The following is a 22,931-nucleotide window of genomic DNA, read 5'->3' as shown; positions in this document are numbered from 1 at the left end:
ACAGGGAACCAAGCCAAAGGAAAAAGAAATGCCAAGGGTCGTGATCTGAAAAATATTCTGTATCTTGTTCACTCTAAAACATTTAATCCATAGCCAGAATATGGGATGTAAGAGTTTTAGGTGTGGAATTCTCCTAGAATTTTTTACCAAACTGGCTCTTTCTAAGGACCCTTTTGTATTATTCATCCCTAGACAGATTTACATGACTGTATTTTGGAAATTTAGAAGGTTTTGCACAAAGAGATTGATTAAAGGTCTTGAAATAGCCCTCATTTTTCCAATACCAAATCAATTATCATTTTAGGTTTCAATCTGAATATGATCACACACCTCTTAAAGGCTCATTCTTTCTCTTTCTATAAAAGGCAAAAGTTAATTTGGCTAAATTTGATGTGATCAATATAAGGGTGCCATTCATCTAACCAATTTTTAGATGTGCTATATCAGCTTTGTTCAGATTGCAAAAATGTCATCAAATTGTCAGAAAATTAGTATGTTAACAAACCAATGTATTTGTTAGTTGACCAGTTAAGTACTTCTACAAACCTAAGCACTTCTAAGAATTTCCCAGTGCTTTTGAAAGTTAGTAGTCACTTTTATAGTGTCAAACCCAAATGGCTTGCATAGAGTAAGTATCAGCAAATTGGCTAAGATATAAATAGACGTAGTCCTGGCCTCCTGAGCTCTATTCCCTGTTCCGGTAGTTAGACTAGTTTTTTATAGTTTAAAACTTAAAGCAAATTGAAGATCCTACAAGGACTCTTAGTGTATACAGTGTACAATCTATAGAAATTAAATTACATACTCAATTTAGAAAGCAGTTTGAAGCATGATAATTGTGCTTAATTAGAAGGCACTCCTACACGCATCTCTTGTGTTACATATTTGGACAACCACAGTTCAGTTGTCATTGCTGCCAGTTACCTTCAGAGTGTAAAATTTGGTTGGTTCTTTTATCTGTGGAAGGTTAGGCTATCTGCATTGAGCAGATGTGGACGGAGTTTTTTTTGCATAGAGTTTGCCAGGTTCACGGTATTTTTACTTCAGGTACAGATTATCCTGGCTGTGCTGGGTGTACTCCCTCCAGCACCCATGGACACTGCGTTGTCTTCTGCCAACATCTAAGTTGTCTGGGTTTTCCTTTTCTCAAGATATTTCAGCTCCCCCTTGTGTTGGAGAATGGACCTGTGGGATGGACTTCAAGCTAGATTTTGGGAATCCCTGACAGAAAGATAATTTACCAATGTCACCCCGGCTGGCATATAAAAATTATTATTTCTACTGAATGAAATGGTACTTTTTGAATCATTATAATCTTGAAGTTATATGTGGCTACTCTTCATTCACTGAGAATGTTGATCTCAACTCACTTAAGTCTTTACCCAGCTTAATTCTCCCGTTAATTTAATAATTCTGACCTCCCCTGCTATTTATCCCACACCTCAGAACATTCAAGTCTGAGCAGCAAAAAGTCTCAATTTAAGTCTCTACTGCAAAAAAGAGATTTTCAAAATCTGCTCTTAAACCCATTATACTGAGATTTGCAGATAGAATGGAAACGCTTGAATTTCACCCCTCTGTAGATCTAATGAATACCCAACTCCTGAAAAAAGTTTGTTTGAGGATACATGGAAATCAGTCTGAGCACGTGTGCTCCCAACCGCCCCAGCCCTCAATCAGCCAGTGAAATGGGGCTTCAGGCAGCGTTCTCAATGGGCCACCCACTGCCCGAGGCAGGACAGTCATGAGAGAAGAACCCCAGCTGCTCTGAAGAGGCTGTTGAGCTTTCATGAAGCTTTAGTGACTTCAGAAAACCTGCACGGAAGGAGGACACACAGTTGCCAGAAGAAAGTCAGGCCCAGGAACAAGCATTCCCTGTTCCACAAACTGGGGACCGCTGACAAAGGAATGTTCACTTCATTGCCTGACACTTGGTGTAACGCTGGGTGCTTTAAGCAGTGAGGCCAAGTTCGTAACCTTTTCAAGGATTGATGCTTAGATGGGATAGTTTTGGATGAGGAAACATTTCCCCTGTAGGAAGCAATGCATAAAACACCAGCAGCGATACTGTCAGTGCTGTGTTGGAGAGGACACTGGATGAGAAACAGGTGAAGCAGGTGTTGAGTTGTGTGAGACACCTTTACAGGCTCTGCCTTGGGCCATGTGTGCAGGTGGAGATATTCCACAGAGAAAGGCCCTGCTGCTGCTGCTGCCGGAATTCCAAATGCAAGGTGATTTGTGGGAGGTGCTGCAGTACTGACCTCGGCTGCTGAAACTACTGCTCAGAGCCTGGTACCGCTACCAAAGCAGGCAGGCTTCTGTATGGAAAGATAAGCACTTAGGATGTCTACAAGTTAGTACAAATTGCACGCAGCGCAATGTGCCTAACCCTAACCCCCTCCCTGAAAATTTAAGTTGGAAAAGTGATGATTCTTCCAGTCTTGTGGACTTGCTACAGAGGGGCGTGTTGTGGTTTAAGAGCAATTTCCATGAAGCTGTCCAAAGCCTAAGAACACGTGTACATGCTTGTATGGATTAACTTCCACTGTACTCACATTTAATTTCTTTTCAATTTGTGTACGTAAATAAACGGTCAACAAACGTGAAGATGTGAACATATGCGAAAACTAAATTTCAAAGCTGTGCATGTAAATATTTGGGGATAGCTATTTTTAATTTATGCATGTACATACTGGTACCAGGATTTTCTGTGTGCTCAGTCAAAAAGAGAAAGACTGAGTTACTTAACTGAGTCCCAAAGAGCCAACACAATCAAAAAGTAACGATACAATATTTAGGGATGCAACTATGTCAGTCTGAGACTATGGATGAACTAACAGCACACCCAAACACTTCTTAAATATGCCTGTGCAGTTAATATAGAATTGATACATAAAGCACCTTGCTAATTGCTGTTTCAGCAATATGGCCATACATTTCTCACATGAAGGATTTAATTATGTGCCTGATTCTAAGCCCACCGAAACCAGAGACTAGTTCTGTTACATTACTTTCAGGGGTTTTTATAGGGGTAAAGGTACAGAATCTATCCAGAATTATTGTTAATCTTTGATTGCCTGATCTCTATGAAAGTGAACAGCTGACTCCTACCCAACTTCAGACCTGTCAGAAACATCTGGCAGCTTTCCTTTCAATATGCAAAAGATGAGTAAGTCTAGATGTCTAGAGAGGTTCTTAATTTCTCACTGCTTATGAGCTCTCTAATAAGTTTATAGGGTATGGATGTTGTGTGAAGAAACCTCTTAAAGAAGCTTCAGACATATTCATTGGAGGTTTGCTGTCCAGAAAAGTTGTAAATTGGTCTATTGAAAACTGTTGGTCGTGTTTAGCATGAGCTTAGAGTTGTTTCTCACCAGATGTGATCAGCAGAATATAGGGCTATCCACTCTCATTATTTTTTTTTAAAGCACTTATATGCAGAATTGCTTATGCTTACTTTTGGAGTGTTGTTTTCTCTCTTTTGGGAGAGGCTGTTTCACAATTGTTTTATGGAAAAAAGTTCTTGCATCTTCCTTTGTTGCTCCCAGTCTTGATGCCTCCATTTGACCTGATAGCAAACTATGTGGCTCCTTTGGTCTGTGGTGGTATTTCTGGTGAAGGCCCCAAAGCACAAACCTATTGGTCTATAAATTAACCTTTGCTGAATTAGGGTGAGGGTGTTTTAAGGATACTCTTGGTTCAAACAATCCTCATACATTTATGTTCATAAGTATGATAGATGTAGACTGCTTCACACTTGTGAATTTTCTTTACTGGATATGGCATGAAAATTTCCCTGTGTTTTACTTCTTGTGCAGGAAGAATGAATTACAGCCCTGAGAAAAAGTACTTTCAGAGGAAAATAGCAACAGCTCAATACATTTGTTGACAATTTCACTGTTTTGTTTTAAAAATTGTCCGGATTTGTTCCTAGAACAGATCATTATTTTTTACAGGCACATTACCTCATGAGAAGAATAGTGCTTTTGTTCCTCTAAACTGGTATTTTTTAATTGTCAGCGTAAATGAAAGCAAGATGGTAACAGACTTTTCCCAGGCACAGGCAAGAACAAGTACAAAGTACGCCTGTATGCAGATAAAGTCTTTACATAGGACTGATATGGAGAAAATAGGGGAACTTTTTTTGCAGTGATGCACTTGCGTTCTTCCAAAAAATATTTATAATGAATTGTTTTAACATATGTTGAAAGGATAGAAGGTCCTTTGCATTTTGAGTGTTTAATTCCAAACCACTGAAGAGGGAAGTAATTAAAGTAATGTGCGTCTCCAAAGAAATGTGGAATTGACAGTTTATTCCTAACTGGATTTCTCTTATGACTGACTGTTACTAGCAGAAGGGCACTAGCTGTTATTAGATTTTGGAGTGCTTGCTTTGTTAAGTTTGCAGTGTACAATTACTTTATAATTGATTTTAACCATCTCTAATGAAGTAGATGTCCCATTCCTTCCTGTTGTAAGCAACTGTCCCGTTGATGTCAGTGGTACCTTGGCCTGAATTAAGCCTGAACAACTGAATCCAGACTTTGTAAAATGAAAACACTCTAGGAAGGCTAAGGGTAGAACCACCTCAACCCGAACTATTTGCCTAACTCTTAAGGCTTTAAAACAAAAGGCAAATATGCTTGTCAAAGTCCACCTGTCACTGTCTTGGCATGGAAAGTGCAATCTGAAGTGACTTCTTCCAAGTCTGAGGCTTAAAGGTTTCTCTCTGCTTTCCCTCCCCTTTTCTAGACAGTGAAAAGACTTCACCTAGATTCTCAGCAAGTGTTGCCTTCTCTCACTCAATGTAAGTGGTGAGAAGCAGGATGTATCTGTTGAACTGCGAGGTGCCTTTCTTGAAGCATTAGATGAACTATCACAGAACTCCCACCTCTTCTTACAGTTTATTCCTGTGCTGGTGGAGATAGAGACAGTCAGCTCTGGCAACTGCATGGTTTTAGGAAATAATCTACACTAAATTCATGGTCAGGCCAGCTTTCTGTGAAGGAATGATGTCCCAAAGAGCAGAAGTGTCTGTTTCTCTTAAGGGTAACCACACCAGCTTTCTGCCTGTGGCCTGTTTTGGAAGTACCTCTCTTCAGCTATTCTCCAACTGCAAAATAGATGTTTAGTGTTTCTGGTCTCCCTGCTTCCAGTTCAGCCTGCCCACCATAAGGCAAAAATGTACCTATGTTCTTCATGAAAATACACAACCTAGAGAATCCAGTTCAAGCTGTGCCACTTCCCATGCAGCCTTGACACTGAAGACTGACGTGCTTGCGCGTGTTTAGCATCCTGAACAAGTTCTCCATGAGCAGTGCATCCCAGTAACACAGAGCAGCAAGTTCTTGCTACGCCAGTTACTGTCGCTGGAAACATGGCCCCAGATACTCCAAACTGGAAACATGGCCCCAAATACTCCAAATTAGATAGTCTCCCACAAGCCTTGGTAGTACTGAGGAGAACAGTGAAAATATTTTAACCTCCACTGACAAAATCGCTCCCTTTCTTTGATACTTTTCCAGTGGGCACCAGTGCTATTGCTGTTTTCAAATCCCTGTTTTAAAAATGTTAATTTTCATACCTTGCTGTGTTAGTGCAAAGGCTGGGCTTCCATAGGTATCCCACTGAAGTTTGAGTGGCATAGTTTGATTTCCCTCTGGTATAAAAGTAGCTGCTTTATTTCCTTGTTTCTCTATTTAACTTATCAAAACTCAAAATCTGAAATCTGTCATATTAAATCTATTGTTAAAAAAGTAATTGGTTTTGTTATTGCTAATAACAGCTTATATCGCTAATATCTCACAAACCTTAAGGAAGTAAACATGATCACAGAATTTGGAAAGCAGCGTCTTTGTGACACTGATACTTAAAAATTCTTATTCATCTGCAGTGTTACTGAAGATGGATAAATTAGCTACTCAGTTGATAATTTAGGATTTCTGGCTGTAAGGAATAGACTGACCTGACACAAGCTATTCTGTCAGGAACTGTAGTTCTACTCTGGCAAAGATTTGTTTATTACGAAGAGACTAGTGGACTGGTGGACTATCAGGAAGAATCAGGTGTGATTCCTATACAAACACCTGGGTCAAGGTCAGCAATCCTTCAAGCAGTAGTGCCATATGGTATAAGCACACATGCTATGAAAGGAATATTCAGCCTTTCCTTGAAGGGGTTTTCAGAGGGTGTGTAGCCAGTCAAGATCCGTACTTGAACTATTACTTAACATACTGCATCCAAAAATGGTGCCTAATTTTGTAAACCCACCATACTGATGCAAACAAATTTAATGTTACATTATCACATCCATCTCCTGACCCTGTTGCACATAACGTGAAACTTTGTAATCAGGAGATTCAGCTCTCCCTGTTGTAAATAGACCGTGGGAATGAATTGGTCTGTCTTCTTTAGATTGGACCTGAATACACTAAAACTTTGCACAGTTTGGGTCCACACCTGAGCTGTACAGCTGGGCTTGATGAGCTAATCCAAATACTGGGTAAGTGAACATAATGCCCCTTGTGATTCCCTGTTTTTACATCTGGGGAAGCAGATGTTACAGATTGTGTTACTTGAGGGGTTATTCTCAGTTTTGTAATATAATCTAGTTGCTAATAAGTACAGAGCCTAGGGACTTAATTATAGCCCCAAAATTGAGGGATCAAAGCATAACGAAATGTCAAATTCCCTTTTTATTCTTACCTTCTCAACACTGCACTTTGAATCTATTTCATGGTGAGGAAAGAATCCTAATATTTCAAATTTCAATGTACAGACAGAATCACAAATTGAGCTGTTCCCCAGATTAGTGGAACTAAATCAAAACATTGTGAATAGATTCTACCACAACCTCACCCACTACAAGGTCAAAATCATACCCCAAGCATGATGTGAAAACAGAAAATGCATAGAACCACTTTAAAGGAGAAATGCAAGAACATAGAGATTGCATTTTGCTTTACAAAGGCTTAAGCACAGGAAATTTATTGTAAGGAAAACTTTTTTTAAAATGCTGTTCAAATGAAAATTCTGTAATAATGCAGTTCTTTGTTTGAAGATGCTGAATAAATTACTTACAGTTAACTTCAAAGTCAAGTTCTTCGATGGCAGGCATATATAGCTTTTTGCTATAAGGGATCTATCTTTACATTTGAGTTATGAACACGTCACATATTGTCTTTGTAGGGGCAGTAGATTTCCTAGCTGTCATTACTTGCCATTGTAGTGAGTTCCTTTGAACTCAAGCCCCCTTATTGTTTTCAAAGCACCGAGTTTAGTTTACCCAAACCCCTGCCAATGGTTTGTGTATCACTACTGATCTTTCCCTGGGCTGCCTTCAGAGCAGAAATAGCAGCCACAAATGTTCCAGAGCTATAAACACAGAACCCAGGATCCCTACTGCAGCCAGGCATGCTGTAACACACACTAGGTTATTTGTGCTAGGAGTCGTGTCCCTTTGTTTCTATAGGGTTGGACTCGCTGCTCAGCAGGTGTGTGCCCTGATAGCCTTCTATTCCCAGCACAGAAATATTAATTGAGTATTCAGATTAATGCAACAGCTGATTTAATTAGCCCGATGCCCATCCTCCTCTCTTTATCCTAATCAAATTCCATTTTCCCCTGGAGGTCCATAATGTAATTATTTATACACAGATTGGTATCTTTGTTTTATATTTCAGTTGTTAATTTATGGACCTTTTTGGTTGTGATTCCAAGTGTTTGATTTGAGGGTGCCTTTGTCTGTCTTGGCCCGCATTGCAGAATGCCCTTTTGCTTAGGAATTGGAAAAAGCCCATCTTTCTACAACTGTGGTGCTCTCCTCCTGCTTCCTCTCACTCCATTGACCTACTGAAGCAGCTGAGCAAACAGAGGTCTGCTCTGAGATATTTTGCAAGTCGAGAAACGGGCCAAGTCTGTTGAACGAATGATTGTTTTAAAGCCTTAAGAGTCAGCTCAGTTTGGCACGCAGTCGCCTTTGTCAGAACGTTGCTGCGTTTCCTTGCCCTGTCAAAGCTGGTGCAAGGAAAAGGGGTGCACTGGGGACCATCTGTGTCTTTTGTCCAATTCCATTTTGCTCAGTGGCAAGTATCGCGTTCGTACAAGAGAAACAAAAGCTCACAGAGGGAAGAGCCTCAATCACCCAGGAATACAGATCAACACTACAACTGCACTTTAAACTTAGCCTTCTGATGCTTATTCTGGAGGCCGGATGGTGAGCTCTTTTGCCTTCCAGAGGAAACACTCTTAAGACATACAATTTTAAATAAATAGCAAAGTCAAGTCAACACTTACTCATAAAATTCAGCTGCAGGAGTGAGCTTGTACTTTGAGTATTTGGTACCGTTGCCAAGCACTGATGCGTTGAAGAGTTTGGGATCTGTACAGTTTGGGCTGTTCCAACTGTTGTCGCAGTTTGTCCAGGGGAGCTCAAATGTGAATGACGAAAATAGATAATACAGAGACCAAGCTATGATAACGTTGTAGTAGAAACCCACGTAAAGAGCTATGAGTATCACTGCATAGCCTACACCTAAAGACAAAGGAAAACTAGATTATACATTGCATTTTACATGCAGCAGTACATGCAAACACTGTAGTTAAACCGAGACATGTGCTTGCAAATTCATTTCAGATCTTCACACCAATAAAAGGAATTTTGACATTTACATATGCGCATGTGGACACGGTGTCACTGACCTTAAAATAAACAATTACAGTAATGATTTTGGAAAATGTCTGGCTTTTAGGAAATCCAGTTGTTTGCCAGAAAAAGAAATTAAGCAGTGCAATGTCGAAATTTGCTCTTGTACAACTCTGTTGCTGATTTGCTTCCAATGCAGAGGATTGCAAGCCCATGTTAGGAGTGAAACTCACTTCATCTTTATAATGTCAGAGTCCTTGGCAACTTTTCTTGGAAAAGTAAAGCTTGAGACTTAAGTGAAGTTTCCCTCTGCCTCACGTTCCCACCCTCAGCCAGTCTGGAACAGACACCGCTCCCTCTCCCGTTTCTTTCCCATTGTTACTCTACAGATTGGCTTCCACCAGTGTCCAACACACACATGAAACAGTCTGTGCTGTTCCACAGAGGGGGTCCAAGTGGTTCTTGGGCATGCCAGTAAATCTTGGTGAATATCAAGGTTGGGGCTAAACTATGTGTGGACCTTAAAGCTTTTTTATTATGTGCCCAGGATTACAGAATCCCCACTGTAAGCATTCTCTTTTGACTTTGAACATTTCTTTGTATTTTTGCACACTGTGGTGTGCTTGGAGGGTCCCTTTAGTGAGAGAGCCCCAGAGAGCACATGTTCTCCTCATGAAAATGGACATTTTGCAATGATTTGGGAGGAAGCTTTGACACTAATTGCAGAGCAGAATGAGAGTTTGTTGCCAGAATTGTTGCTTTACTTTGGCCTATATCCTTCCTTCTTTGTGAGCAGCTTTGTTCTCTGAATCCTACCCCAAAGCTGCATGTATGACATAGCACAGGTAGAGACTAAGCTGTTTTATGACTATCATCACTGTACTGTCCAAGCACCTAAGTGTAAACCTTTATTTCTCATTTTCTTCAGTTTAGTTTTTTGGAGATACTGTGTGGGAGGCCTAGCAGTTGGAGATTATTGGGCTTTCATATTTCTTGCTAAAGTAAGGAAGTAGCACACACTTTGAGTACTAATCCTTGGTTTAAAATTTGCATAAGGAACAGATGCTGACCCTGAAGGAGTTGGCAGTTCAAAGACTACTGTTTATACCAAAGTTACTCTTTGCTCTTCAGGAGGCTCTCAATACATAGACCAGTTTGCTCATTCCTGACACTGGGGAAAAGATTGTGAAAGTAAAGATGAAACTGTCTATTCAAATCCTTGGTGCTTAAATTAATCCAGTACATTAACCCTCTAGTGACACATTATGATCGCTAGAATGGAGTGGAGGGGGGAATGACCCAAAGGGACAACTCTTACTGTGAATGTTCACATATAAAGTACAAATAATGTACGTTGGCCTGTAATTGCATAATTTCCAGAAATTCCTCCAATTCAGGAAGACATTTAAATCTTAATATTTAATATTAAGATTTAAAAATGCTGGATCAAATGTATCTTAAATGTCACTCCTCTGAAATCATAAGAATGCTCAGGAATTAATTTGCTCTCCTCTTTCTAGGTCTAGCTTTTCTTGAAAGTAGCGCTGCACCACCCACACCCTAAAATAGACCCTGAAAAATGCAGAGATGGAAACAGACTGTTTCAAAGGTTACAGGGTGTATTTTTAATTGCATGCATTATGAGAGCATCTCATTAGAAGCAGAGTCCTTAGAGTTCATAGCAATAATATTCATAGCTAAAATTAGTACTATAGTGCTGTTCATTTAGAGCAGCTGTTATAAATTGGTGTAGACTGTGTGCTTTTCATTTAAGTGAGAGATTTGCGTTATCCCAGAAACCACTTAAATGCATTAGCAGTAAAATGTGTTTGCATGTAATCAGAAGATTTGGTCAAATCTTTAACAGTACTGAGTTTATACTAGTGCTGAGGTGCAAATGCAACACAATGATTATTACTTTTTGAGAATCAAATAACTTATGCTATTCTATATCCTAGTAATAAGAACACTTAAAAATCAACAGTGATGTATGTTTAGTCCACCTTGAAAATGTCAGCTTAAAAACACAGCTGGAATGTCAACAAGACTATACATGAAATAAGTTCTATTTTCCTTTCTCATCATCTTTTCAATCCTGAAGTCAACAGATAGAGTACCTCTGAGCACAGTGGTATTTGGCTCAAATACTTTGAGATCCTTAAGGTCTAATTTTTGCAGTTAGGTTTTCAAAATCCTTATTGCCATTCAAAGGTATTAACTGATACCGGCAGGAATTTTGATTGAGCCAAGGGTCTTCAGGTTCCACGGTGCTGGGATGAATTTTGTCTCCCGTGAAGGGATTATAGAAGGGCTAGGTAAATCTATACAAATTCATTTTAAAATTTTGGGGCACATATTACCTCACTTATTTAATTTGTTTTTTATCTCTAATTTTGCTGTGACTTTTAGGTTTGGCTAATAAAAAAAACCCACAACAAAATCCTACAGTTTTCCTATTCTGCAGTTCTAGACTCCTTGAAGAGGAAAGCTGTATTTTGAGAGAGGCAACTAACATTTACTCAGTGTAACCTATATCCAAGCACCGGATCCGCCAAGTTTGGATTCTATTGTTAAGCTCCTCAGCTTTTGTCAGTGACAGGATGAACATGATCTGAATTTTAAGCTTCTAAGATCAGATGAGTTTGACCAGTTTCATTTCAAGTAGCTTTGTGTTCAAAAGGCTTTTACATAAAATTTTAGATACAAGCTGGTATAGATACATGGGAACTTACCATTTTTGCTGGCAAGCAATGCTCAAGAAAATTCTTGAGGCTCCTTAAATATTTGTTTCATGTACATGGTTTCTTTCACCCAGGGAGATCCCTTTATCCCTGATTAATGCCAAACACCCCGATCAGTATCTAGACACCTTAACCTCAGCTATTTCTCCCTTGCAGAATGATTGCAACTCCGTGCACAAGACAACACTCCACAGCCTTTTATTCAGTGTCGCTGGAGAGTTAACCCTGGTGGAAAACACTCAACAAGGTTCTAGTAAGCGCTTTTCATTGCTAGATCTGAAAAGCATTTTGCAAAGTCTACCCGAGTCATTGTTCCCATTTCATAGGCAGGAAGACTGAGGCACAGAGCGGGGATGTTACAAGTCTAGTGGCTGAACTACAGTCTCCATAACTCCACATTAGTGCTCCAGCCCCCAAGGCACCCTGATGCTGCAGAGAAAGCTCCACACAATGAATAGAGTTGGAGTCGGTGGTTATTTTGGTCGCTGGGGGAGACAGGGCTGACCTGACTTGGATGGGATTTGGAATTTCCAAATGTTTGCATTTCCAGCCCCTCCTTCCACCTGGAGATACCCAGTTCCTCCCACTCCCCAAAACGCAGGGGAAAGGGAGGATGGGGCTGAACCCCTCCTGCTCATTGCTCTCTGTTGCTCAGCCGTTACCCCCAAGATGATTCCTGTGACTTTTCCCATTTTGTGCTCCACCTGTGATAACAAAAAGACTCCTGACTACAAGGGTTGGGGAAAGGTCAGCAAATATCACGCTGTCTGTGGGAAGATGAGAGACCTTTACTTTGTTTGTGATCACGAGTGTGTAGCACCCTCACGGGAGCAGAGGGACACTTACCTTTGAAAACTGGGCAGATCTTCCACACAGTGGCAGCCCCTTCTCGGTTATACTGTCCCAGTGCTAATTCCATATAGAACAGGGGCATTCCAGCAATGATTAAGAAGAGGATATAGGGAATAAGAAAAGCACCTGGAATGAGAATAAAGTGATATTATAGTCTTGTTACGTTTTGCTTTTTCCATTGCTTACTTTTACAGGCTAAAGACAAAGCAACTGCCTTTGGGAAGCAGAAAGGAAACATCAAGAAGGACAATCCCATGTTCTCTTGTCCCTTTCCTGTCATTTTTTTTTAAGGTCTCAGAGACAAAACCCCTGAAAAAAGCTGTAGACCATGGCTTCTGTTTCCCTTCTGCTTTTGAGTTCAAAGGGAAAAAATGTGTCCCTGAAAACTGATCCCCAACTGAAGAAGAAATCATGCCAAATATACTTGCAGAGCAAGTAGTGAAAGGGACTCTGAAAAATTTTAAGGGTTTTTTTTTTTAATGTAATATGTTCAAAAGGGAACGTGGAGGCCAGTGATGGGAAAAAAATGTCGTGCACGTTCTTGCAAAGGTGGTTTAAATCGTACTGTGTGAAGTGTCTGCAGGAACCTCTGGCTTGAAAATGTGTTACTACTGGTCAATCATATGGAATTTGGGGTTTTGTGGCATATTTTGCTTTGTGCTGTAATAAATTCCCTTACTCTTATGAAATGTATTAGATATAACCCCCCTGTCCAGCCTAGCGATCCTATGTGATGTGAATCCCATAGGAATCCTGATGTGTCAGTGACACTATCATAAAAAGTATTGCCAGCTGAAATACAAAAGGATCATCGAATGTTAGAAACTATCTGAAAATTTCTTAGCAATTTTATACGATCCAGGTCACAGAAGGAAGAGTCCCCCAGTGCATGGTTATATACAATACCATTAAACAATTATAGAATCACAGAATGGTTAGAGTTGGAAGGGACTTAAAGATCATCCACTCCCACCCCCCTGCCCTGGGCAGGGACACCTCCCACCAGACCAGGTTGCTCCAAGCCACATCCAGCCTGGCCTTGAACCCCTCCAGGGATGGGGCAGCCACAGCTTCTCTGGGAAACCTGTTCCAGTGCCTCACCACCCTCACAGCAAAGAATGTCTTCCTAATATCTAATCTAAATCTCCCCTCTTTCAGTTTAAAAGCATTACTCCTTGTCCTGTCACAACAGTTTCTGACAAAGAGTCCCTCCCCATCTCTCCTGTAGCCCCTTCAGGTACTGGAAGGGGCTCTAAGGTCTTCCTGAAGCCTTCTCCTCTCCAGGCTGAACAACCCCAGCTCTCTCAGCCTATCTCCATAGGAGAAGGGCTCCAGCCCTCTGATCATTTTCGTGGCCCTCTGCTGGCCCCATTCCAACAGGTCCATGTCCTTCCTGTGCACTTGGCCTGGTTGAACTTCATAGTTGGTGTCATTAATAACTGGATGGTCTATCTGTCCTCTGCTTTGTGGTCCCTGTGAAGTGTAGCTTTTATTTTATTGCAGAGGTTACTTAGTCCAGAACAGTTCAATTCACGTAAAATTTGTCTGTATAAAAAAAAAATATGATTAGACTTTTTGATAAATAAGGTCCTGACAGAGTAACTACATATCCTGAATAACTGACTGCTGTCTTTAGGAATTACATGTATGAAAAAGAAATTAGATTGTGAAAATCTTGGTTAAATTGTTCAGGAAAAGTAAAAAGGAAAACCAGCAGCAGCTATTTCTCCCAACAGCAAGTAGTAGGAACTATTGCAAACCTTTAAACTCTGCTGTACTGGTTTAGTACTTTGAAAACTTCCCTTGCAAAAGGAAGCAAGTTTGCATTGCTTCTAAATATATAAACTTGCAGAAGGTTTGTGTAGTCTATAAAAGTATAAAAGCTAAAAGCATGACTGCAGCTATCTAAAACATGCCAGTAAGCAGAATTAATTGCATATTTAAAAAGTACTTCTGAAACTACTGTCGTGCTTTTAAGAGTCTAAATTGTTGTTGCTCTTTTACCTTTCGTGTTTGCTTTTCACAGATATTACTAGTGTGAGCTGCCTGGCGTGACTGTTCAGAGAAGGAATTTTGAGTGTATACTGGAGAAAAAGAAACTCTGTTCTCTTAGTCACACCACAAATCTATTTCTAAAAGTAACATGCTGTAACATAATGGTAAGGACAATGTATTCAGCATTCAGTTGTAAGTTTAGGCATTTGAAAGTTGAAATTTTGCAATGAACCAGAGACAAGGTATATCAACAGAAATAAAGAATAGCTTGAAGCTTTGAGAATGTATCCTAAAAGTTGAAGTATATTGGTTTTATCACTTTGGGGCAAGAATCTTCTTATTCATGATGTTTATATGGAGTGTAGTGTGAATGCAACCCGCATTCACATAAGCTACTACAGTACCAGTGATACATGTTCTAATAATATTTCAGCGTCGTTCATAAACTGCTTTCTATGGTTGTCATGTTGAACTGTCATATGTTCGAATATTGTAGAGAAAAAAATATTTATATTCAACAAATACTTGATACCTTGTGGTTCTGAGCTCTGCTCAATGTTGAAACATACTCAGCTAAATCAGCCTGGGATACTACATATTGCTCTCACTATATGTAGAAAAATTATTTTAGGTGATATTACTGTCAGATTTCTTGCAAGTGACAGCCTTTGAAGCTCCATCCCTGTCTCACCTCAATAGTATTACAGCGTGTGGCACTGACTCACAAACCTCGCTCGCGCTCGGGAGGTACGGGGTTTGCACAGAGAGCTGCCTGATTAACGTCAGTGTCAAGAGACTTGTGGAAAACACGGTGCCACAAATTGAACAGGGAAATTTGCATTTGAGAAAATTAATCCTGGAGATGTGTAGTGGACATACGTATTAAGTGCTAGTTTAAAATACGTGGCTTTTAAGTATGACTAATATCATGATGAACTGTGAAGTGTACTGTACTTAGCCATACTTGCTTAAGCGTCATCCATTTGGCTGCGAGTCATTCCAGGCATTAGTTAAAGGAGTTTTCTTTCTTTTTTTTCTTCCCCCGCCCTACCCCCGCAAGGGATTAATAAGGTGTGGTGTAATTTTCAGCAAAGAGCAGTATGGCAGGGTTTCATAGCTGGGTAACTTTTCAGGTAACTAAATGATTGAAGTATTTTGAAATTGAGATAAATACCAAAGTAAGGGTGCTGCTTAGTCACATTAAGTTGACTTAATGTTTTGCAGACTTCTGGAAAATTCTTGTTTAGCAGCTTCTGATTAGGTAAAAAATGCCCCAAAGTCAGGGATTTTGTAAATATCTTGATATTTGCTCTTCTCTTCCTAGCTAATACCCGGGATCAAACTTTGTGGTGTTCACTGAACCCTTTCTGATATCATGGGTACTTCAAAGAAAAATAAATGATGGTCAACGTACCATGCAAATTGCTGCAAACTAGACTGGTATGCAAACGGCTCATAAACAGCATATGTGTGGTATACGATCACCCTCCCTCTGTGATTGCATAGGGGCTTCATCACAGGACTGGATTGTCTACAGTGTCTTATGAACAAGAGGTGGTGTTTGGAAGGAGCCTTCATACCGTCCTGCCTGTGTGACCATCCTGTAGGCCAGGGAGGAGGCAAACCAGCATCACGGTGAGCCTCTTGCTTTAGGTCCACTGGGGTGAACTGGAGCATCATACCAGACTTCTCTGAAGGAGCAGCTTCGCTGTTAATGCCTACCTGGTCTATGGAGTCAAAACGTGATGACACGATGCCAGCTGTGTCACCCCGGCCCAGTGCCACTGGCCACAGAAACTGCTGGGCTTTAATTGCCTGGATCCAAGGGGTCAGTCAGCTTTGTCTCGCCCGGGTGGCTGAACTTGGAGGGAGCACACAGTTTGGCCAAGGCTTCAGGCTGGCTTGCCAAGACCTACCTACCTCAGAGAGCTGATGGAACACAGTCTGTGGGATTGCTGCCTTGGCAGTAACACGCTGATGGCACTCAAGGGGATTCCACTCCCCCACGGTGTGACGGGATGGGGCTGAGCACACAGCTGCAGCCCACGAGGCAACACCGGTCTCAGCAATCCCTAATGGTTCCTCATTTCCCTTAAGAGCTAAAAATCTGAAGTAATTAACATCTGTAATGCAGCCCTGGCATAAGAGCCGTACTTGACTTGCTACTGAGTCACGTGCAGCAGAACGGCCACAGGTTGGCCTTGGACTGTTGTGCATTGCTACATCTCTCTCTGAACACATTTCATCAGATCCACGTCCATCCCTGAAGGCATCAGTGTATACATGGAGTTAAGACAGCCTTGCGTGTTATGCAAAACTGGATTAGGTCAAACCCTCAGCTTCTACAAGAACCATCTGTGTGAAACTTCAAGTGGAAACTTTCACAGAAGATTTTTTTGTTTTGTTTTTTTTTTTTTAAAACCCACCCTATGACATTTAATTAATGAAGGACAAAATACACGGCAGGCTTTGCTTTCCTGTGTTCAATGCCAAAACAACTTCTTAATTTTGGTCTAACAGAATCCTTGCACAGAGTGTCTCCTCCCTCTGCTCGTCAGCATTCACAGCATCTTCTAAGGGGTGGGAAGCACAGAGGAATACAGCTCTAAATACTCCTCTCAGTCCTACAAGGAGGTCGCATCTTGCTTTTAAATACCAGAAAGAAAGAAGCATTAATTTACTAATGACAGAAAGAAGATAATTTAAACAGCTGCTGTTATCCTAAAAGGATTTGTTGATGCACATACAAGGAGCAGGCCAGGATAGGGGTAGTTGAAACAAGCTTGAACTATTTGTGCTCATTAGCCTTCTGCGTTCGTTACCATGGTTATTCTAGTCAAAATGTTAACTGGCGGGGATCTCTGCTAAAACAACAAACTTTGAGCAAATATGACAGTATATATTTTCAGATAGGAGTGTTTCCAGTGCAGGAAAACAGTTTGAAAGCAAAGATCTCCCAATTAGTGAATTGAAATACAACGTAACTGTGTCCAGTTCTGGGCTCCCCAGTTCCAGAAGGACAGGGAACTGCTGGAGAGGGGACAGCAGAGGCTACAGAGATGATGAGGGGCCTGGAGCATCTCCCTTATGAGGAAAGGCTGAGGGACTTGGGGCTTTTTAGTCTGGAGAAGAGAAGGCTGAGGGGGGATCTGATCAACACCTATAAATACTTAAAGGGTGGGTGTCAAGAGGACGGGGTCAGTCTTTTTTCAGTGATGCCCAGGGACAGGACAAGAGGAAATAGGCACAAACTTGAACATAAGAAGTTCCACCTAAACATGAGGAGGAACTTCTTTGCTGTGAGGGTGGCAGAGCCCTGGAAGAGGCTGCCCAGGGAGGTGGTGGAGTCTCCTTCTCTGGAGACATTCAAAACCCACCTGGACACGTTCCTGTGCAACCTGCTCTGGGTGGACCTGCTCTGGCAGGGGGTTGGACTAGATGATCTCCAGAGGGCCCTTCCAACCCTGTGTGATTCTGTGATTCTAATCTCTATATCTCAACAACACTGCTTGTTTCTTTCATACAGAACAGTACTTCAAACAGTATCAGCAAACAGCTGATAGAAAGTAGTACGTTTGCTTGGACAACGAGGAAAATGGGTGGAACTTCTAATCTGTGCAGACTCCTGTGAATGGAAAAGGAAGTCCCCCACGCAGAGCTCTTGAAATCTAGATTGTACAAGATCACCACAAGTAGAAAAATGAGGTGGTGGAAAGGCAGGGGTTTCTTAGTGCATGAACATTAGTTCTGGCTCTTCAGCAGGCTGGCCACCAGCTGGCATGCACAGCCAGTGGAGGCCTCTCTGGAGGAGGCAAGCTTGAGCCTGCTGCTGGCTTCTGGGAAGAAGGGGTGGGAGGGTAGACCTTTTACTGACCTGAGATTAAAAGCAATAAGGGTTTGTGTGGCCCAGCAAAGAGAAGTCAGAGACACAAAGGAGCATGATGTAACCTCAGTGTCCAAGCCAAGCTGATGATTTTAACAGCAGCTCTATGATGATGTTGAGCCCAGCCAGCAATAGATTATAGTAGTCAAAAATAACATTTTTTCTGCAAAACAGATTGCATGACATACTATAAAAACTTCAGTAGCACTTTGCACATATAAAATCTTCCAAGTATGCAGTAAAATCTTCCAAGCATGCAACCTTTTTCATGGAAAGTATTTCTGTACCATAAAAGCAGTGGAGCTATACCACGGTGAGTGACATGTTTCTTTTGAAGCCCTTATATTTAGCTACTCCCTCTAACAAACTGTTGCAAGATTTGAACCTATTTATATTTCTACTCTCAATTTGGGCCCGGACCCTTCAGTTTTTCCAGAATTCCAATTTTAATAGTGTTCCTTTCACTCAAAAGAAAGTGAAAACAAATAGTTTCTAGAAATGTTTCAGTGTTGTTCATGGGCTGAAGCCAACTGAAGCCTGCATTTTTGCTGTGAGCTGTTAACCTGCTGCTGCCTTGAAATCACTTGAAGTGGCTTGAAGTGCAGTGTATTTATAAGCTGGTCACCGGGTTGTAACAGAAAGGGTTACCCAAGCCCTTCCATGCAAACCCAGTCATCTCGTTGGCTTTTTGTTACAAGAGTAATGAGCTAAAGAAACCCATTAGTAGCTATTTTGAAGAAATTAATGAGAGTTAAATATACCCAGCTACTCAGAGCAGCATGATTCATTCATAAATAACACCCAAGTCATTGGCCAAGGTCCTATTTACATAAATTAATGAAATGATCACATTTACAACAGTGTGTAGTTTAAAGATAATCACAGGAACATACAAGAACAGAACCCTGGCCTATGTTGTCTGATAGGAAATTAAAGAATAAATAAAGAGACCTGGTGAGTTTGCGAGAATATAAGTCAGGTTGGTCCAAGGTGGCCAGTGTGGCCATGGGAGCTCTGGAGGTTTGTGGGAGGGTTTCTGCTGCTGACCTTCATGAGACTCTCACTGCTGCTTAGGGAAGTAGGCCATTCCTGTCTTCTGCTGCGAGTGTGACCACAGAAAGTCCAAAAATCTGCTTTACAAGGTTCAGTGATAGCTTTTGTTTTTACACTGTGCCTCCTTATAGCAGAGCTACTATTGGAGCTGGCCCCTTTGTTCCTAAATAAATGAATTACCGTCAAAGTGAGTTTTGACAGTATTTTGGTGAGTAAATAACCTGAAGTTTGTAACAATGTGAAGGTCTAGCTACTAATTTTCCTGCCGCAATCCATCTTGTTGATTTTGTGCCTTTTTCTTTTTTAACTACCTGTCTGGTTTAAGCAAGAAATGAGAGAATAAGTGAGCTGGAATGAGGAGCCAGCTTGTAGACTGTTTTGTTATGTGATTTATGAAATCTCTATTATTAATGTTCAACAGGACAGGGTTTGTAGGAGTGGTAGTACCCTTTACTGGAACAGATAATGCTGTTGGGAACAAACTGGCAAACTTTCTAGTTCACAAAGTCTTCAGAAGGTGCTGGTAAAAGGAAGTGCATGACAGTGGAATGCAGGGTCGGCGTGCAGATGCCTAGCTGGAGAATGCTGCTGCTTCACAACAGACATGACTGGAAGCTTAAGAGATGCTAAACTGAGAAGAAAAAATACTACTGTATCATTTTATTAATAGGAGTGTTCTATTCATGTTTTTCCCCAACCTCGCAATTATTAGGGGTGACACAAGGATATATCCACCTGCAATTGCATATCAACAAAACCACCCACATAAGGTGTAGGCTGTTCTTGAGATGTACAAAATCAAGTGTCTGTCAAAATGTACCCTGATCTATTGGTGGCAGAACATCTATGGCTAAAAATATTTTCCAGTGAAGACCACAGAAGTTATTTCCTGTGAGCTCATGGGTCAGGATAAGCAGGATTCCAGCACTAGAAAATCCATAATAACATCACCTCATTTGAGAATTTTTCCTTGAAATGCATGCACTGAAAAGCTGTTTTCTGTGATGTACAGAACATTGTCATGTATGTGAAAGGAAATACTGCTTCCTCAGCTTTAGCTGTCTCTGAAGCATAGACAAGTCCTTGCTTGATGCCAGGGAGACTTTGGCAACTACAAGTCCTTGCTTGATGCCAGGGAGACTTTGTTCAGTTTTACTTTGTTCAGATACAGACTGTTAGTCATGGTTTTCTCTCCCTTCTCTGAGAACCTGTATGTTCATTTGTGTTCGTTTTGTTTCAGTGAGCTGTAAACGAAAATCAATATTTTCAACATTCACGGATCCATCTGATTTTGATGCCAGGATGGATTGTTAGATACTTTGATCTAACTTCCTTTCTAACATAAACCAATGTTTCAGTCAGGAAAACATACTACCCTGATTTGAAGGTGTCAGGCAGATCCTTTGCTTTATTTTTGGTAGTTTATTTCACAGGTTAGTAGCTTTGATGCTATAAAAAATAATTTTTTAAAATTACCTTATTTCTAATTTGATTATACTATGACATTTGATTGTGGCAGTGCTTACCCTGATAAATTAAAATACCCTGCAGGACTTTCTATTTCCTACTTGTGAAGGTGCTTAAGCACCGCAATCAAGTGTTTCAGCCTTCTTTTTATGATCTGAAGAGACTGAGTGAACTAAACTAACGAATTACAGTGTAACAGAGATTCCTGCTTTTCTGTCTAAAATCCCCACCTTACAGGTAGTTCTTGGTGCAGCAGGTTGGTAGGTTGGCAGGTTGGGGAGTTCAGTGGGCACCTTCTGTGCACACACCGACCTGCGGTACCCACTGTCTGAGCGGCGCATTGGATGCTTCAGGAATGCCAAGTCTGTATCCCTGAGATGCTCCCCCACTTCACTAGAAAAAAGCCTGGGATGAATCCTCTGGATTTCAGCCCCTCATTTAGGCCGTGTTAGTCCTTGCTTTTGGTCTTTCCACTCTTTTTAACTTTCTCAGGGTTGCCCCTGCGGGAGCTGCTCGCTGTGCTGTGTAGGTTGTACAGGGTATACAGGGGAGACCCACCTCCTAGTGATGCCACCTGCCTTGGGTGCCCAATATGAGGTGATACGACTGCTCTGGCAGAGCTAATTAGAGCCCCAGTAGTAGCTAATGTATGTAGTGAGACAAGGCATGTTAAATGTGCTTTGTCCTGTGCATGTAACTGCCATTTCTGGTTGACAACACAACCTCAGATGGAGGGTGTTTCTCCTAAAGACTGCTTTTTCTTTTGTAGGTTGTCAAAATGAAAAACAGCCCCAGAGTTAAGCACCCTCTGGAGAGGACGCAGTACCCATTTTAGGCAGCATGAGATTCATAACCGTGCCAGGGTAAAACAAAGTGCTTAAGACATCTTAAATCAGCTGCAGACAAGTGCCAGGCAGCTTTCAGGAGGATTAATGTACAAACCAATAGGAGGTAAATGCCTTGAAATTCTGCTAGAGAAGAATCAAGTATAAACACTCTGAGGTACACTTAGATCTTGCCTTACCATTTAGTGATTAATCCAATTTTAAAATATAACTCCAATTTTTGGACTCAATCACCAAAGCAAAACATTCCTTCTCCTTCTAGGCTTTATTAGAGATTTATTTGCAATAGTATAATACTTTCTGTACTATCTTAATCTTTACAAACTCTTGCACAACAGAATCCTCTAAATATTCTCCCTAGGAATCAAGGGTTATGTTCTATCACAGAAGTATGAGACAGTTATACATTCCTCTCTATAAGAATTCTAGTAAATTTAACCTTCAGTCTCAGTCATTATACATGAAGCCTTCAGGATGAATGTTCTTTCTGATGCCACTAAAGGAAGCAGAATAACTATACTGTAAACTACATATAATGCATGTTTATACAGGGCTTTGAAGTAGAAGGCAAACAGTTACATACACTATAAAGCCATTCTCCATGTTTTATTGAAACCCATCTATGTTTTCTGTCAACACTACTGGGGAGTATTCTTTATGTACAGTTTTCTCATACATCTGTATTTCTTAGACATGCTATATAAACTGCATAGGACAGTTTTCACACATATTTTGAAATGGACAGTATGCTGTCTAGCCATAAATAATATTTTCTTATGTAAAACAAATGTTGTATCAATTTAAACTATTTGTAAACTTTAATGGCAGTGTGTGATGCTGTTAGCAATGACTTTGGCAAATTTACCATGACAGTGATGGCTACTACCACATAATTGCCTAGAACAACACAAACCCCTGTGCTCTTATCAAAGATTATAGATGCTCCTGGATAGGGCTAAAAGTTTGGAAGGTGGGGATGACGGTGCCTTCTAAATAGCTGTGACTTCTTACTTTGTACCTTTCTATCAGCACTGAACACAAGAATTTCACAAAAACTGCCACACGTTCTTCACAGAAAACTTTTCCATTTGGAAAAAAATCTGTATTTGGCCTAAGGTAGTGCTGGAAATACTCTGGAGGCAACGCAGAGCCAGCAGGTGGGCTCTCTGAGAATCTGGGCAATGGGGGCACCAAGCAAAACTTCTCAGCAGCACCCCTGCAAGAGGAGGACTCAGAGAACTACTTCCTTGACATTCCCTTGCTCCAAAGGGGAAACTGAGTCTCGCCTAGACCGGTACAAAACCCTAACAATGCTGCACCACCAAGCAACACCCTGCCTTCCTCTTCTCTGTGACCTCTCTCCCTCTTCTGGGGGAATTAATCAGACAAAAGTTCTTACTGAAGTTTGAAACCTGAGCTTTATGCTCATTTTTATTTAGTGGACTATTTTC

The 22,931-nt window shown here is 40.9% G+C and overlaps 1 protein-coding gene across 1 annotated transcript in view; it reads right to left on the bottom strand.

Moving 5' to 3' along the window:
* SLC6A2 (solute carrier family 6 (neurotransmitter transporter), member 2) overlaps nt 1-20,976 on the bottom strand; it is a 60,921-nt gene extending 39,945 nt beyond the window's left edge. Inside the window, exons 1-3 of the mRNA XM_014942168.1 lie at nt 20,871-20,976; nt 12,232-12,363; nt 8,296-8,533 (exon numbers count right to left, since the gene is read on the bottom strand). Of these exons, the coding sequence (XP_014797654.1) occupies nt 8,296-8,533; nt 12,232-12,363; nt 20,871-20,976 (476 nt within the window). The remainder of the gene's footprint in view (nt 1-8,295; nt 8,534-12,231; nt 12,364-20,870) is intronic.
* Nucleotides 20,977-22,931: the final 1,955 nt, after the last annotated feature.

The sequence above is a fragment of the Calidris pugnax genome, unplaced genomic scaffold (assembly GCF_001431845.1).
Source record: "Calidris pugnax isolate Ruff unplaced genomic scaffold, ASM143184v1 scaffold28, whole genome shotgun sequence".
Lineage (NCBI taxonomy): Eukaryota > Metazoa > Chordata > Aves > Charadriiformes > Scolopacidae > Calidris > Calidris pugnax.
This window is presented reverse-complemented; position numbering and strand designations above follow the sequence as displayed.